The 19470-nt window shown below is 39.0% G+C and overlaps 1 protein-coding gene across 1 annotated transcript; it reads right to left on the bottom strand.

Moving 5' to 3' along the window:
* Positions 1–221: 221 nt before the first annotated feature.
* Positions 222–19228, bottom strand: CCDC28A (coiled-coil domain containing 28A). Its single transcript, XM_023190989.2, is given in 7 exon segments — positions 222–789; positions 5166–5188; positions 8172–8326; positions 13277–13440; positions 16559–16758; positions 18935–19077; positions 19080–19228. Coding segments are annotated over 7 exon segments (819 nt in total). The 5' UTR covers positions 19159–19228; the 3' UTR covers positions 222–734.
* Positions 19229–19470: the final 242 nt, after the last annotated feature.

Below are 19470 nucleotides of genomic sequence, written 5' to 3'. Positions count from 1 at the left end.
TCTCGGCCTCCCAAAGTGCTGGGATTACAGGCTTGAGCCACCGCGCCCGGCCTAAAGCTCACATTCTTTCATCACACTAGTATTTAAATGTACACAAGGTACAGAATTTGCAAGGAAGTTCTAGAACCTCAAATTTTATAAACAGTTTACTTTTAAGGATTGAACCCTTGTATTACCCAGATTGAAGACTACATAGGTTTCTTCAAAACAGACAACAGAGATTAATTTAAAACAACTACTTTATTAAAAAATAGCAAATCTCACAATACTTATTTAATTTCTTATCACTGGCCATTGGAAAACACACCAGCGTGTATACGGATTGTCTAACGTAAACTGAAGCTGGGCTGCCACAAGACGCCTGTGCATCATCAGCTTGCGATCAACACTGGAATAAGTTTGGTGAGCTCGGGAAAGAGAAATCCCTCAACCCCATCAAGAACATTAGCACAATGCATTTCAAGTATAATCCCATAAGGCAACAATATGAAGCATAGCAGCACAATCTCTGCAACACATTTCCTGATTAAGCCTTCAACAAGGCCTAGGCCTCCAGTTATGGCGAATTACGGCGAGTCACATTTACTAAAAGCAGAATGTGAAAACGATCATTGCACTTGCACTTTAATTACTTTAATTCCTTGTTGTGGAAGATGATTCTGCTACTGGATTTGGCTGGAAAAGTAAAGACTGCTGCTTCTCTTCAAACCACAAGAAAGCAAACTGCATTCATTTTAGCTAGCAGAAGTATTTGGAACATCTTGTGCATCTGCCAAATGGAGTTTTTGTCTGAATTCATCAGTTAAGAAGATTTTCATTCTATAAGGGGTACTTCTTTTACATTTCTGAAAATTACATTCAGAAGCAAAGAGAAAGAGGTGTTTAAAAAAGAGATATGCTCAAAGGAAAAGCTCTTGTGTTGCTACTGAGACACTCAGATAGGGTAAGACAACTTTTAAACGTAGTAAATTAGAGACAGAATTTGAAGACTTTTTTTTTTTTTTTTAATTTTAGAGATAAGGACTCACTTTGTTGCTCTGGCTGGAATGCAGTAGTACGATCATACTTCACTGCAGCCTCAAACTCCTGGGCTCAAGCAACCCTCCCACCTCAGCCTCCCAAAGGCACATGCCAACACACCTGGCTAATTATTCTTTGTTGGAGATGGGGGAGGAGTCTTGCTATGTTGCCCAGGCTGGTCTTGAACTCCTGGCCTCAAGCAACCTTCCTGCCTCGGTCTCCCAAAGTGCTGGGATTACAGGTGTGGGCCACCACACCTGGCCCAGAATTATTTTTAATGTGTCAATAATCATTTTCATAGTAAGGAGCTGATTAGAGACAAATATGACAAGACACTAGATTAAAAAAATCTTTTGAGAAGACACCACTTTATCATCTTTGGGAAAACAATTCTGTTTAAAAGTCCAAAAATAAAATCATTACAGCTCTAAAATCTTTTCTATAATTCTCTTAATTGTTCCTCAAGAAGACTGGAAATAGGACGGGAATCTTGCATGGATTACTCATCCTTTCTTACGATCACTGTCTTTCATTTTTCTCACTGACCTGTATTTATCCACCTGTTACTTATTTTTCAAAACCCAATTCAATGATATGAATACTCTGAAGGCAACTAAATGCTTGCAGTACATGTATGGCAGAGGTTGCAAAAATGTACAGACATAATAAGCATTGCCATCAAAGACATTCTCGTCCAGTTGGAAGGCTGAGATTTAACACATGTAAAAATCAACATCATAATATAGGGCAGAATGCTAGGTTAAGGTACAAATGAAATCCTTTATGGAAGTGGTCAGCTTGAATGTAACATGATAAGGAGAACAAGGAGGTGAGAGTAAATCTAGGTAGGAGGTACAACCTGAACAAAGGCATTATGATGAGAATGAACATGATGTGTTTCTTGCGCATCCAGAAAACCAGCCTGAGGGGAATGAAAAAGAACGAAAAATATAACAGCATGTACAGGTTGTGACCAAATTATTAAGAACCTTTAAAATAGTTGACATGGTTTAAATAAATTAGTAAAAAATAGAAATGGCAGGAAGAAAGTGATGTTTCCAGAATATTAATTTTGTAGCAAGGCCTAAAGTTTAGAGCAACACAGTCCAATACTGGAATCACACCTGGAATCCCAGCACTTTGGGAGGCTGAGGTGGGAGGACTACTTGAGCCCAGGAGTTTGAAACCAATCTGGGCAACATAGCAAGAACCCATCTCTTAAAAAAGAAACAAACAAACAAACAAAACAAAACAAAATAAAAAAACAGCTGGGCATAACATACACCTGTAGCCCCAGCTGCTCAGGAGGCTGAGGTGGGAGATCAACTGAGCCCAGGGAGTCGAGGCTGCAGTGAGCCATATCATGTCACTGCACTCCAGCCTGGTGACAGAGCAAGGCCCTGTCTCAAAAATATATATATAATATTTTAAGAACTATTTCAACATGTAATCATTATAAAAATTGAGATATTTTATGTTCTTTGAAGGCTATTAAGTCTTTGAAATGGCTTAGTGGCTACTATATTGAACAGTGCAACTCTAGACCTGGAACAGAAAATTGAGAAAGTATGGACTCAGGCGATGAGGTCCTGGATTATCATGTAGAGAGTGAAGGAAGAATAAAAGCAGAACTGATGATACTGATGATGCCTGACAACTGTAATAAAGAGATGGCAAACAGACTTCATATCCAGATCCAGGCTCAGTGGCAGAGAATGCCATGTCTGATTAGCAATGTCTGCCATGGTCCTAGAAGGCATTTTAAAATATTCTTGAAGACTGAATTAACAGAGGCAGTCATGACAGAGAGGGAGATTATGAGGGGAAAGTTTAAGTACTGAGAGAACACCTATTACAGGTGAGGAAACTATGGTTGCCAGATTTTGTTCAAGGTCATATGGCTGCCTACCAAGCATTCCAAAGCCTACACTGTTGTATTATATAGGGTATTATGCTGCTACGTTTGTGGTGGCTAAATTCCACCACAGGTTAGTCACAGAAAGTGGTAAAATAAAACAAAACAAAAAATTCTAAATGTTTAACAAAAACTCACAAAAAAGGGCTGAGCGTGGTGGCTCACGCCTGTAATCCCAACACTTTGGGAGGCTGAGGCGGGCAGATCACCTGAGTCGGAAGTTCAAGACCAGCCTGGCCAACATGGTGAAACCCCATCTGTATTAAAAATACAAAAATTAGCTGGGCATGGTGGTAGGCACCTGTAATCCCAGCTACTCAAAAGGTTGAGGCAGGAGAATTGCTTGAACCTGGGAGGTGGAGGTTGCAGTGAGCAGAGATTATGCTACTGTTTCAGCCTGGGCAACTGGGCAAGACCCGTCTCAAAACAGACAGACAAACGAAAAAACCACACAAAAGGATAGGAAATACTTAAGTGTCATGGCAGAGAAAGAATATAAAACACTGAAGGAATATAGTAAAAAGAACTTCTTGCAGGAAAAGCCCCTTGATTAACTCAAATCTTACCCCCTTCTTTCTTTCTTGACAATAATCTTACATTAATCTCTCCCCACAGTTTATGTAGCACCTTATTTTCTTCATCTGCAAAATGGAGGGCATAACACTACCTACTTCCAAGTAGGGCCAAATAAGATAATGCACATACCCCTTTATACAGTACTGGGAAAATAGTAAGTATTCATGAACATTAGCTATTAATTGCCATTATAGGACTTCTATATACTTCCCGATTTCTTTTCTATATACTGCAACCTCTGCCTCCCAGGTTCAAGCAATTCTTCCGCTTCAGCCTCCCAAGTAGCTGGGATTACAGGCGCCCTCCACCACACCTGGCTAATTTTTATATTTTTAGTAGAGACAGGGGTTCAAGATGTTGGCCAGGCTGGTCTTGAACTCCTGACCTCAAGTGATCCACCCACCTCAGCCTCCCACAGTGCTGGGATTACAGGCATGAGCCACTGTGCCTGGCCCCAATTTCTTAATTGTTGTTACTGCACAATTCAGCAGTTAATAACGGTTACAGACATGAGCCACCAAGCCTGGCCCCAATTTCTTAATTGTTGTTACTGCACAAATCAGCAGTTAATAACAGTATGAATATAATCTTATAGCAATAATAGTAATTTTTATACATATATTTTGGAAATTTTCACATATGCATCATCACATGTAGCAATTACCCTGTATTACAGAGAACACTCTGAGATGCTAAACAATTTGCCCAAGGTTACATGATCAAAATGTAGAACCAAACTTCAAAAATTAAATCTCTACAACCAGTATCCTTTCTATGTCAGTAACTGGTTCAAAGAGAATGTCTCACCTCTCAAATTATTTTATAGGCAGGATCATTTCTCATTGTTCTTTTGTACCTTACCATTGTGCCTGTTATGTTCAAAAGTACATTTTGAAAAGTTCTTAAAATAATTGCTCTCAATTTAAACGTCAAAACCTGAATATTCTACATGTGTCTTGGTGATCTCCTTTAAGTTAATCCTATAAAACACTAAGTACATTTAATTATGAAATGTCATTTCACAAGCTATGTAAGCATCCCTTGAAACCTGCATTTTAATAATATCTAGTTTTCAATCTTATGCACCTAAAATATCCTATGTGATGATATTAAATTAAGTATAGTATATATGTCTGAATATCTCACTGCTGGTTAGCCTCAGAATCTAAGCTTCAAAATAATTTACATAGCAACTAACCTAATCCTTAGTTCTCACGATAAAAAACAACAATTTGTCTTAAAAATTCAAAAACAGTACAAAGCAAAGTAGAACAAACCAGAAGCAAAATTTCAGTGTAAAAAACAACAAGAAAATTCCATTTGGAACCCAAAGTGGGTAGGGAATGGTGCCTCAGGACTGTAACCCCAGCACTTTGGGAGGTTCAAGTGGGAAGATTGCTTGAGCCTGGGAGGTTGAGACTGTGGTGAGCCGTGATCATGGCACTGCACTCCAGCCTAGGCCACTGAGTGAGACCCTGTCTCTGAAAAATAAAACAAAAAAGAGAAAGAAAAGAAAAGAAAACCAAAGAGGAAGAGTGATGGCCCTAGGGAATAATACTATGTGTCTTTTCACCATATCTAAAACTTGATTGAGACCATTCATCAGAAATTGTAAGTTGTAAACTTTTCACCGTTGATAGTAGGCAAAGGATACATGGAAGAATTCAATTCTTCTAACTGCAAAACAAATAAACAAATTTATTTTTAATTTTTATAAGATCACTATAAATAATTGTTAACTATTTGTTTTTAAATAAATTATTTTTCATTTAAGCTTTCTTGTGCTGGTCACAGTGACTCATGCTTATAATCCTGGCACTTTGGGAGGCCAAGACGGGAGAATTGCTTGAGCCCAGGAGCTCCAGACTAGCCTGGGCAACATGGTAAGACCTCATCTCTACAAACAATAAAAAAATTAGATAGGTGTGGTGATGCACACCTGAAGTCCAGCTACTTAGGAGGCTGAGGTGGGAGGATTGTTTGGGCCCAGGAGTTTAAGGCTGCAATGAGTTCTGTTAGTGCCACTGCACTCCAGCCTGTATGACAGAATGAGATACTGTGTCGGAAAAAAAAAAAAAAAAAGCTTTCTGTAAATGAAAAAGCAAAGTACTAAAGAAAAAAACTTTCAAAAAATTTTCAGGCTAAAAAATTCCTTTTTGCAAAAATAATTATAAAGTAGCATTAACATGTTTATGAAACAAGAATATGAAGAGAGAGGCCAGGCATGCTCTTGCCTGTAATCCTAGCACTTTGGAAGGCTGAGGGGAGAGGACTGCTTGAGCCCAGGAGTTTAAGACCAGCCTGAGCAACGTAACAAGATCCTGTCTCTACAAAAAAATAAAAAGAATATGAGCACAGAATGAAACTAGATTATTAAAACTGGAGTTTTATAAGTATTCCTAAAAGCAGGCATAATAATAATCATCTCTAATAACAGTTTTTAAAAGAAAAAAATTGCCATTTTAATCTTTAAAACCATCATAGATTACAAAAAGATTTCATGTCACTCAATTTTCTATATGAGGTAGAATTCATCACCCCTTGTCTTAGTCTGTTTGGGTTGCTATAACAAACACCATAAACTGGTGGCTTATAAACAATAGAAATTTACCTCTTATAGTTCTACAGGTAGGAAAGTTCAAAATTAAGAAGTCAGCAGATCTCCTATCTGGGGAGGGCATGAACCACTTCCTGGCTCATGCAACAGGAGAGCTTTCTCCCTGTGTCCTCACTTGGTAGAAGAGGCAGCAGGTTTCTCTTGGGCCTCTTTTATAAGGACATTAATCACATTCTTGCCTGAATCACCTACCAAAGGCCCCATCTCCTCCTACCATCACCTTCTAAGTTAAGATTTCAACATATGCTTTCTGGGGAGGACATAAACATTCAGACCACAGCATTTTTATCTTACAGAAGGAAAAATCTGAATTATAAAAATGTTAACTAAATGGCTCAATGTTGTTCAGTTATAACCCAAATGCAAACACTGAACTAAACGAAGGCTTTCTGGTTTCAAATTCAGTGTTCTTTTCACTATACCACTGTTATTCTGCTAAATTTATAGCAAACTATACTTATTATCTGTTAAGAGGGAAAAAAATGTAAAACATGAACTGGTAAGGCTGGGCACCGTGGCTCACACTTGTAATCCCAGCACTTGGGGAGGCCAGAGTGAGCAGATCACTTGAGTCCAGGAGTTCAAGACCAGCCTGTACAACATGGTGAAACCCCACCTCTCCTAAAAATACAAAAATTAGCCAGGCGTGGTGGTGCGTGCCTATAGTCCCAGCTACTTGGGGGTGCTGAGGCAGGACGATGGCTCAAGTTCAGGAAGTTGAGGCTGCAGTGAGCTGAGATGGCGTCACTGCACTCCAGCCTGGGTGACAAAGTGAGACCCTGTCTCAAAAAACAAACAAACCATGAACTGCAAATGGAAATACTTGCAAGACTGAATATGACAGACATGAAATAAAAAGATTATAGACTCGAAATAGTGAAAGTATTGGCATACAATTTCTCTCACATTTACTTATTCAAAAGAGAGAAAAACAGTAGAAATTAACCCTTTTTGTCAACGGTTAATAGGGAATCTAAAACTAACGTGTTGAATTCAATTTTTATTTATTTTTGTTCCAAAAAGGATTTAAAGAGGCAAATTTAATTAACATTTCTCAGTGTAACAATCATACCTCATGTTATGTGCTAAACTGTGTACCCTCCAAAATTCATGTTTCGGTCCTCACCCCCAGTATCTCAGAATGTGAGTAGATTTGAAGACAGGGGTTTTAAAGAGGTAATTAAGTCACAATGAGGTTGTTAGGGTAGGCACTCATCCAATGTGACTGGCAGGAAGAGCAAAGTTGGGCACTTGGCATAGAGGAAGAAGCCATGTGAACATGACGGCTACTACAAACTGAGAGACCTCAGAAAAAATGCAACCCTGCCACCCTGAGCTCCAACTTTAGCCTCCGGAATTGTGAGAAAATAAATGTCTGTTGTTAAAGCCACCCAGTCTGTGGTACTTTGTTTTGGCAGCCCTAGCAAAGTAATACATATGGCAATGTACTAAATTAGCAGAAATACCAAATGTAGCTCTGTATTTAAAAACAAGTAACCACCACCTGAGTAAATAACACAAAATGTATTAATCACATCAGGAAAGGTCTTTTTGACTACTATCTTCTGTATCTTAAGATTTTATTATATCTATACAGAAGCAAATATTTTGCTTTCAGATTTGCCGGCATCTATATTCTGAGAATACATGCTTAGATGTAAATATGATAACTTCCTTGGAATATATTTCTTGAAAAAAAAAGAGGAAAGTTTTTACAACATGGATGAAACTTGAACATTAAGTAAAATAATCCACTTAGGCCACATACTGTATAAATCCAGTGATATGAAATGTCCACAATAGGCAAATCCATAAAGGCAGAAAGTAGAGTAGGGGTTGCTAGGGGATGAGAAGAGGGGAGAATTGAGAGGTACAGGGTTTCTTTTTGGGATGGTGAACATGTTCCACAATTCAACAGCGATCTGCACAACACTGTGAATATGCTAAAAACCGTGTGGTTGTATCAATTAAAATAGTTCAAAAGGTAAATTTTTTTGCAATAAAATATTATTTTAAAGAACAAAGAAAAAGAATTACACTTACATCTGACAGAAGCCTATCCAGATTGGAGTCACTGGCTGTTTTTCTCTTATCCTCAGGAAGTTCCTCTAATTCCCCATAGAGCTCCAAATTTAAGCGAGCTAATTTCTCCTGCATTCCCCGAACATGTTCCATCTGTTCAATGGAACATTCATTTCCTTGGGAACATTCCAGAACATTAATAATGATTAGGACAGTTCAAACTAACAGCATTGAGTAAAAACACTTAAACTCTAGGTGCTCTAAAAGAAACAGGTTTTCTTTCTTCTGTAAATTAGATAATTATTAATATTTTCTGTGTTTAATAACAAATCAAATTTCTGACCAGGAAAACAATGACCAACCTAAGAAATGACCTTGGGTACTAAAGAAAATCATATAGGAAATATTTCAGGCCAGGCGTGAAATATTATAGGCTCACGCCTGTAATCCCAGTACTTTGGGAGGCTGAAGCAGGTGGATCATGAGGTCAGGAGATCGACACCATCCTGGCCAACATGGTGAAACCTAGTCTCTACTAAAAACACAAAAATAGCTGGCTATGGTGGCGCACGCCTGTAGTCCCAGCTATTCGGGAGGCTGAGACAGGAGAATCGCTTGAACCCAGGAGGCAGAGGTTGCAGTGAGCTGAGATGGCGCCCCAGCACCACCCTGGCAATAGAGCGAGACTCGGTCTCAAAGAAAAAAGAAAGAAAGAAAAGCATATAGGAAACATTTCTTTTTAAAAAGCAAAATCAGGCTGGGCATGGTGGCTCATGCCTATAATCCCCACACTTTGGGAGGCTGAGGCAGTAGGACTGCTTGAGCCCAGGAGTTCAAGACCAGCCTGGCAACCTGGCAAGACCCTACCCCTACAAAAATATTTTTAGAAAAACACACATTAGGTAGGCATGGTGGTGCATGCCTCTGGTCCCAGCTACTCAGGAGACTGAGGCAGGAGGATTACTTGAGCCCAGCAGGTGCAGGCTGCAGTGAGCTGTGTTCAAGCCACTGTACCCAAGCTTAGGTAACAGAGTGAGACCCTGTAAAAAAAAAAAAAAAGAAAGAAAGAAAATCATCCCTTAAGTAGAGAAAATATGTTTTCTTCAACAGTAATATAATATGTAGAAGCAAAACAGAACCATCTAATCATGTCATTTGACAACTACCATTTTAATTGAGTGACCCAACATTTTAGAATAATTTGAGTGAAATTAAGAGTTCTAGGCCCAAGTGGCTCATGCCTGTAATCCTAGCACTTTGGGAGGCCAAGGCTAACGGATCCCTTGAACCCAGGAGTCCGACATCACCCTGGGCAACATGGTGAAACCTTGTCTCTACTAAAAATACAAAAAAATCAGCCAATTAGCCAGGCGTGGTGGCATGTGCCTGTAATCCCAGCTACTTGGGAGGCTGAGGTGGGAGGATCACATAAGCCTGGGGAGGTTGAGGCTGCAGTGAACCATGATCACACCACTGCACTCCAGCCTGAGTAACAGAGCGAGACCCTGTCTCAAAAAAAAGAAAAAAAAATAGAGTTCTGGCTGGGCACGGTGGCTCACATCTGTAATCTTAATACACTTTGAGAGGCCAAGGTGTGAGAACTGCTTCAGTCCAGGAGTTGAAGACCAGTCTATGAAACATGGCAAAACCTCATCTCTATAAAAAATACAAAAATTAGCTGGGTATGGTGCTGTATGCCTGTAGCACCAGCTACTTGGGAGGCTGAGGTGGGAGGATGGCTTGAGCCCAAGGAGGCTGAGGCTGCAGTGAACTGTGATCGTACCACTGCACTCCAGCCTGGGTGACAGAGAGAGACTCTATCTCAAAAAAAAAAAAAAAGTTCAATAACGACTTCAAATGTGAATCATTTTGCCAACCAATTATGTATTCTTCCTTTAAGAAATATTAATAAAAATATTTATGAAACATGAAAAATGTTATGAAGCATGAGCAACACTATGTAATATTTTTAATTGTATACATAGTTGTCAAGATAACTTAATTGCTAAAGGATAGGTCTTACATTATGTATTGACCAAGAGTCCTCTGAAGTAACATTATCTGCCCAGAGCAACTAATTTATACACATAACATATTATCTTTTCATTCAGTTTAAGTACAGACTCTGCAATCCTTGACAGTATAATTTTTTCAAAAAAAACCTTTCTATTTTTCCTAAAGGTACTATATAGGTAAAATATACCTCAGCTAAAGTTGAAGTATGTATCCTGAATAAATATGAATTGATGTAAATTATACTAGTTTCCTCTAGCCAGCTTTATAACATCTTCATAAATGGACTATACTATATTATGTTAAGGACTACTAATATTGAAGCTAGTTATGGCTCTCTCAAAATCTTCCTTTCTTCACAGTAAAATATGTCATATTTCCTCTATTTTAGTCACGTTTTTCAACATTAGTAATCTGGAAGGTCAAGTGGAAGAAACAGAAATATCTCAAGATATGTGTTTGTGTGTATGTATGTTTGTGTACATGTATGTACATGTAGAGTAAAAATATAAAGAGGTAGAAATCATACGGGAAAAGATGAGAGTCGGAGGACGGATCTAGGTGACCCACCATGAGAACAATAGAAGCTTCAGAGGCTAAAAAGGAAGAGATGGAAGAAAAATAATAAACAATAGAAAATATGTTACGTGAGATGAAAGATGAGTCAGCAGATATGAAGGGCTCACTGATTCCCAGGCAGATTGATGAGAAAAGACACAGTCCTAAGCATATCCTGGAAAATGCCTAACCTTTAAAGATAAAAGAAAAACATCTTTTAATCATCGAGACAGAAAAATATAAATTACCTGCTAAGAATGAATCTGACTGGCAATGGAATTCTCATCTGCAACACTTATTATGAAGAGTAATCAGTAGGATAACAGACAAAGACAAGAAAGGACTTCAATCCAAAAACACAGAGGCAACATAGAGTAGGGGAGGAAAGGTGCTGGGAAAAAGCAAAGACATGGAAGTGGTCCAAAGATACATCTTAAGGGTAGGAGGGAAGAATGGAAGAGAGGGGAAGTGAAAATACTCTGAAGATACCGCCTTACTGGGATGGGCTAAAGCAAGGAGGTAGGGTACAATAAAGTATTTTTGTGAAATAAATAATGCGCTTTTAATGTCTTCTTTTCAAATATTAGCATAACCAAGACTGGAAACCCAGAAACTATGAAAAAAAAGATACAGACATGTTTGAGAATGCAAAAAGTAAAAATTTTTACAAAGTTAAATATACCATAAACAAAGTGCACAGACACAACAAATTTGGTAAACAAAAATAAATACATAATAGAGGTCAGACGGTTAGTATCTAAAATATAAAGGGCTCTTTACAAGTGACAACAACAAAAGGATAAATAACCAAGTAGAAAACTGACAGAAGGTCCTGAAAAGGATCTATCAAACAATCTACCAAACACACATGGATCTTCAAACTCAATTGCCATAAAAGACATCTCACTTAACACCAAGAGACAGGCAAAAATTAAAAGACGAATAATACCTACTGCTTGGTGGGAATTCAAGGAAAAGCATTCTTTCATAAACTGTTTATGGAACCTAGAAGTGCAGTATTGTTTTTCTTTGCAAAGCAATCTGCATACTTCTATTAAAGTTAAAATTACATATATACTTTGACCCAGCAATCCCACTCATGAGAATCAATCCCAGAAGAACAGAAGCACCAGCCTAAAGACCTATGTAAAAAGATGTTCACTACGCCATTGTGTTTGGTGGCTCAAAATAAGAAACAAAGTAATGCCTCTCAATAGGGACATGGTTGAATAAACTAGAGTATATTCACAACTTGGAATATTATGTTGTCATTAAAAAAGAATGAACTAGAGCCATCCTAGGTGCATTAGAGAGATTTCCATCAGATATTCTTTAGTGCAGGAAAGCAACATACAGACTATCTTATATAAGATACCATTTGTATTAAATAATGAAAATAAAAAGATATATACCTGGATTGCTAACAAATGGTTGGGATGAGGGGAAGTGGAAGTAGCAGAAGGGATAAGGAAGGGAATGGGGAAGTCAAGTAACAAAAACATGGGGGAGGGAAAGAATACTTTAAAAAATCAATACGTATGTGGACATTTATGCATTTGTATAAGATTATGCATCTTCTAAAAAACTGGGGAAGTTAAAAAAATTTTTTTAAAGATTATGCATATTATTGAAATTGCCTTTTAAAATATTGAGAAATAGGCCAGGTGCGGTGGTTCATGCCTGTAAGTAATCCCAGCACCTTGGGAGGCTGAGGCGGGCAGATCAGGAGGTCAGGAGACGGAGACCATCCTGGCTAACACGGTGAAACCCCATCTCTAGTAAAAATACAAAAAATTAGCCAGCCGTGGTGGCACACGGTCATAGTCTCAGCTACTCGGGAGGCTGAGGCAGGAGAATCACTTGAACCCGAGAGGCGGAGGTTGCAGTGAGCCAAGATCGCGCCATGGCACTCTAACCTGGGCGATACAGCCAGACTCTGTCTCAAAAAAAAAAAAAAAAAAATTGGGAAATAATCTTATCATTAGAAAAAGCTTACAAATAAGTTCCAAACTGCACATGAAAAATCTGACTATCTTTTGTGAACTCTGTGACTATCAAAAAATACCTATTCAGAATTTTTAATGGGACAATCAGTTAATTATTCTTATATCCTCATGAAAAAACAAGAAAACTGGATTCTTTTAATTCCTAACTTTAAATCAGGAATCCTGGGAAAGAAACAAGTTTAAGCTTAGCAGGGTAAGGGAAAATGATCTTGATACTTTCAAAATGAAGACACTAAGTCTAAAATATTTTAACTGACCAAGACTGTCCCTCTTATTTGTTAAACCTGCAAGATACTTATTCCATAATAGCAATACTACTTTAACATTTCAACTAACCCTCCCTCTTTAAAAAAAAAAAAAACTTTTTCCCAGAGGTTTTAGAAGGCAAATTATATTCTAAGACAAAATCTAGGATGATTGCCTTTATGCCTGTGGGTTGTTTTTTTCTTAAAAGAAACTGGCACTTTGAAAAGGAGAGTAAAATACACACAGAAAATAGGATGCAAACATCTTAGAGAAAAAAATAGTAGAGAAACATCTACTGCTTACCAAATGCTTGAAGTTTTCCAGAGTGGAAATCATTCAAAAGACTGAGCAGCCCTCTCTCCATCTCCTGAACATCTGAGACATCAGTGAGGAAGGAGTGCTGAATCGGAGTTGACTGAGCGCCTTTTCCCTCTCCACCCTGAGGTTTGGTCTTTTCTTTCATCACTCTGTAAAGACGATGCAATTAACTTTAATTCTGTCTTTTTAGGCTACTCTAAGCTTCTGCTGAATTTTTTAGTGAAGTAAATGGAATTTCCCTTAAAAGCCAGAAATCAAATAGAGTCAATACTAAATAAAACAGAAACTCCAAGCCAGAAACCAAAAGAAAAAACAGGTTGTGAAAAACCTCAAACAAATGTATAAAATATAACTACGAAGGCACAGAAAAAGTTTGATTAAAGCATTTATATAATACGCTAATTCTTTGGACTGCAGAAAAGAAAACTTGTCTCTATTATCGTATGTTTTACATTTCATTTCTCAGTAAAACATATTACACCTTTCCCTTCTAAACTTTATTTGTTCCTTGAACTCTCAGTAGTTCTGGGGTCCCTACTCTGTAGCCGACATTATCCACAAACGCCCAGTCTAAGGAGAAGGGAAGATATTTAAATTCATAATCACCATGTAATGGAATACTAAAAACTTGTTATCATCCTTGACTCCTCCAACTTCCTAAGGCTCCTACATGCGGTCGTGAAGTCCTATCAATTATAACCACAAAATATCTAATCTCTCCAGTTCTCTTTCTCCCCTGCTGCCATCCCATCTCTTAACCAAAGCGCTTCCCAACCAGTCTCCCTATCTCTGTGTGTGATCCCTGATCTCCCTTTTCTCCCCACTGGGCAGCCAAGTCCATTTCTAAAAAGTAAAATCAGATCATATAATTTGCTTAATTAAAACTGCTTCAGTAGGCCAGGCATGGTAGCTCACGCCTATAATCCCAACAGTTTGGGCAGCCCAGGCAGGAGGATGACCTGAGGTCAGGAGTTCAAGACCAACCTGGCCAACATGGCGAAACCCTGTCTCTACTAAAAATATAAAACTTAGCCTGGTGTGATGGCGCACACCTGTAGTCCCAGCTACTCAGGAGGCTGAGGCAGGAGAATCCCTTGAACCCAGGATGTGGAGGTTGCAGTGAGCTGAGATTGTACACCTGAACTTCAGCCTAGGTGACCGAGTGAGACTCCGTGTCAAAAAAAAAAAAAAAAAAAAAAACTGTAGTAGCTTTGCATTGCCTGCTGAATATAATCTAATATCCCTAAGAAACCCTATCCTCCCTTGTCTATGCTCTAGACACTGAATCTCTTTAGTTTCCTAGAAATCCATTCTCTTATCTTCTTACGTGCTAATCCTCTGCCTACATTAGCATCCTTCCACTTACTGCCATCTTTGGCACACTACCTCCCACACATCTTCAAGTCTCAGTTTAAATGCTACTTCCTCAGGAGGGCCTTTTTGGAACCCCTAGACTAAATTAGTCCTTATTACACATGTCTGGCATATACCAGGCTCTCAAATGCTTGAGTGATGATGTTATGCACACTGTGATACAGGAAGAGAGAGAAGCAGTTCGTTCAGCCTGGGGCCAACCAGAGAAGGCTTCCTAAAAGTGGTAAGTGAGCGAAGACTTAAAGAACAAGTAGCGGCTAAATAGGCAAAATGGGAGAAAGAGTAATGCACACGACAAATCCCGATATGGAAGTATATTCAGTACTCAATTTTTACATAATGTTGAATGAAGACAACTTCAACACAGCTGTCCTCACCACAATAAGGATAAGATAAATAGGGTATACCAGGGAAGGCAGGGGAGGGGGGGAAAAAGAAACAGACTATCATATGAAAGAAGTTTAGAATAGATACATTGTGGACAGTAGGTCAATAACAGTTCTTCCCAAAGCAAGGGCTGCATTTTATATATTATATACATTATGTAATACATCGTTACTCAAAGTGCTGCCCATGGCCCACAGAATCAATTTCACTTGTGAGCTTCTTAGAAATGCTCATCTGAAGCCCTGCATCCCACAATGATGTGGAATCTGTATTCTAAAAAAAATCCCTGAAAGATCCATATTCACATTTAAAATCTGAGATGAACTATTACAGAGCATAAGGTTTCAGCATGACAAACGTATTTTTTTTTCCTCTCAAATTTAGAAGTTTTCTCCAAGTAAAGTTTCACATCAATTCATCAATTAATAACCCTCTCAGAAAACAAACACAAAAGATAAAACAAAAACCTGTTGATTCCTGCTTCAATGTTATTTCACACTCTCACTTTATGTTAACATAATTCAACAATAAAGAGGGCACACAATGAAATAATACTATGTGCAAAGGCCCACTGTAAGTACTGTCAGGCACACAATGACGATCCCGGCTCTCAGAAGCCTACATCTATAAGAGCGTATAGAAATAAAACTACCAGTAAAAATGACAATGATACAAATAAACTGCTTTTAAAAATATAGCAAAAGGAGTGATTACTTTTAAAATCTCTTGGTTTTCTTTTTCCACCAACTGTAAACTTATTCAAAATCTGACCCTAATTAAACTCCTCCATGATGAAAACCCCATTCTGATAATTTATTTGAAGGAAATCCTCAAAACTCAAAACTCCTGTTTATCATTTGGTACTCATTGGAATACTTCTTTCAAATGTTCTCTTGTCTTTGGCTATGTCCCTTTTGTTTCCCTAAAGAGAGATCATCATCAAGGCAGTAATCTCATCTTTTATTAGGTGTAAACCCAGCGGCTACAGAATGCAACAGGCATTTCCTTAGCTAACTTGCCAGGGTGAGACTGGACGTGAGCGTAAATTTATTTAATAATTAGAAAGAAGATTGACATTACACAACACTTTTTTTTCCTCTAAAGCTATAATCTTTCCTTCCAAATATCTAATACTATAAAATACTCACATACATATAACAGTAACATATAACATAGTTAAACTTGTCACTTGTTTCCTTTAAACATCCTGAATGCAAATGATGTTCACCAAATATTAATAATGATTATTTCTAGGTGGTAGAATTTTTTCATTTTGAATTTCTTCTTTGAATTTTTCCTGTGTTTGAATTTTTATGAAAAACACAAATTATTTACACAAAAACAATGACACCATTATTTTTTAGAAATAAAAACTGCAAGCTGGGTGTGGTGGCGCACACCTGCAGTCACAGCCCCTCAAGACTAAAAAAGTGTTTTAAGAAGCAGTTGAGTCAGGATTTACTTTAATGGCATTTTCCTGTGAACATGTAAAACAAAAGAATTCACCTTTTTAACTTTGGTCGCTGTGAAGCTGACTGTGATGCAGGATTTGAAAACCCTGTGCTTTTACTCACTGGAATGGCATTTTTTTTGGCATTGACGACCTGAGTACAGTGGGCACTAAAAGACTTAGGACTCCTCCTCTTCGCTTTCCGCTCTTCCATTGTTTTAAGTTCCTTATTGCACCACGGCCAGCTTCTTAAGACCTAAATAAGGAAATAATACAATTATATATGTATGCTATAATATGCAAACATGAAAGAAATTCAAAGACCCATTTCACAGGTCAAAAGAGGATCAAGAATTCCAGAGGGCATAAGAGAAAGTTAGCAAATGGGTCTCTTAAGTTTAATCTACTCCACTATGTACCCATAAGCCCCTAGTAAATTGTCTGGTAGACAGTTTTGTTGTTGTTGTTTTGTTTTTTAACATTTTCTTTATTCCCTCATCCTACAAATATTTACTGATTCTCTTCCACAAGCCAGATACTATTGTGGGCACTGGGGAGACGGCGCTGAACAAAACAAGATGTTTGCCCTCAAGAAGCCTACATTTTACAGGAGGAACAATATATAAACAATAAACAAATGATCCACATAACATTCCCGGCCTGATTCAAGCTTCAGGTGGCCTGTAGGCCTCTCTTCCAAAACGTATGCTCAAGAAGAACCAACTAGATTCAAACAGATGTATAATTGTCAGGGGGATTTTAATCAGCATTTAAAAAATCAAATAGAAGCCTTACTTCAAACTACTAAACAGAAATCAGTTTCTAGCTAGGGCTAATAATAATTCTAGCATGGTGATCAAGGGAAGTTCTAGAAAATCAAACTTGTTTGTTGCCTATTTTGAATATACTTTGTCTAACCATTTCCAAACAAACATGAATTTTATGATACATATTTGGTTTTGCCCGTATCAAAAAAAGTTAACAATGTGAAGTTACAGACGGCCCTTCCATGGGGAATATGTGTAAGGCCTCCTAGTTATCCCTACACAATCCCCTTACTTTATGTATTAATCCGCTCTATTTTCTAACATCTATCTATTTAAAAATACCCTTCCGGCCGGGCGCGGTGGCTCACGCCTGTAATCCCAACACTTTGGGAGGCCGAGGCGGGCGGATGAAAAGGTCAAGAGATGGAGACCATCCTGGCTAACACGGTGAAACCCCGTCTCTACTAAAAACACAAAAAAATTAGCTGGGCGTGGTGGCGGGGGCCTGTAGTCCCAGCCACTCGGGAGGCTGAGGCAGGAGAATGGCGTCAACCTGGCTGGCGGAGCTTGCAGTGAGCCGAGATCGCGCCACTGCGACAGAGAGACTCCGTCTCAAAACAAAACAACAAAAACAAAAAACCCTTCCATATTTTATTTGTGCATAGTGTTAAATTTTTCTTAACTTCATTATTTCATGTATGGTAAGATGAAGAATTTATATGGCTATTTACCTCATCAGGTTGTAAATTGCCTTCTAGAAACATTAGGCCGTTTTTTGCATGTTGTGTTTAAGCATGCCATGACCATTCAGTAAGATTCAAACCCACTGCTGTCGCTTAAAATAATTATTTGAGAAATTCAATGAAATTTTTTTTTCTTTTGCCTAGACTTAGTGCCACTGGCACTGGAATTTAAACCACTCAGCTTAAATTGGCTGACGCTAGACAATCACAACTGGAGCTACAATACTTCCAAAGATGAGGCTTTCTGGGAAAGGCTCCAATGCCCAGTCTCTAATCCCAGATACCATTGAGTGTCAATCCACTTAAACCTTGGCTAACAATTTTTCTTTTAAGAATAATTTTGGTAACAACAGTAATTCTGGTGTTGTTTCAACATGCAACACAAACGAAAGTCTGAAAGATGACTGAATAGAGACGATGGGATATTAGTTCTCCGAAGAGGCAAGGATCTGTAAAAATTTATGATACGCATAAACACGCTGGCCTGAAATTTCACGATGCTAATACGCACTTGGTGGTACAAGAGAAAAAAAAAAAAATCTAGGAAGTAAAGCGATGCAAATAAACGAATGGTGGTCTAAACCACAATATTCTGGGGAGCCAGCACTCGCGATTTCCTCCTTTTTGGAAAGTCACATCTGTCACAAGAGCACTGAAACCCTTCTTGTATATCAAACAGCAAAGAATGTTTTAGAGAAGGCATAAGTAAACTACTCATAGTTACTTATTCACACAGTGGTTTTAAGTGCCAAGTCTTGCCTCCAAGCAGTACCCCTGGAGGTCCCTCTTGACATCACCTCACTCCCCTTCCCCAATCTGCCGAAGCGATGACCCTTCACCGCTCAGTACCCAGCAGTGACCAGAGTGGTGAGAAAGGCCTAAAGGGGCAGGTTGCGGAGGTTCCTTTGCTTCCACTACATACCTGAAGAAGGGTATCGGGGCCCCCTTCCGCAACCCGCAAAGACCTGACGGCCTCAGAAGCCACCGCCGCAGCCACAAGCACAGCCCGGGTCACATCCCGGGACCCGCGCCTCCGCAGCACCCTTTGTTTACGGAAGTGACGTGGAGGCACGGACTCCATGCCCCAAGCGGGAGCCCCGCCTTTTCCTGCTCCCCCAGTGTCACTCTTGTCTCCGCCCTCGGCATTTAATTGTTTCCCCTGTCCTGCCTTTAGCTGTAACTCCGGCGGGCGTGGAAAAGAAGACTCATAGTTGGGCGTGTCGTTTTAGGCTCTGTGACCCAGGAGCAAGACGCAATAAGCAGGTGCGGTGGAAGTAGAAACGGGCAATGCAGTACCCTTCCCGGAAGCTACTCAGCCCTTTGGTGCGTGTCAGATCCCTAAGAACTACAATTCCCAGAATGCTGTTCGAGCACGCCCGAAGGCGGAACCAGAGTGTCGCAGTGCAACTGTTCCTTGGTTGTTTCCGATTGGTTGCCCAGACTTCTCGCGGCTAAACT

This window comes from Piliocolobus tephrosceles, chromosome 5 (genome assembly GCF_002776525.5).
Source record: "Piliocolobus tephrosceles isolate RC106 chromosome 5, ASM277652v3, whole genome shotgun sequence".
In the NCBI taxonomy this organism is placed as follows: Eukaryota; Metazoa; Chordata; class Mammalia; order Primates; family Cercopithecidae; genus Piliocolobus; species Piliocolobus tephrosceles.
The sequence above is the reverse complement of the archived record's forward strand: the minus strand, read 5'-3'. Positions and strand labels throughout refer to the sequence as shown.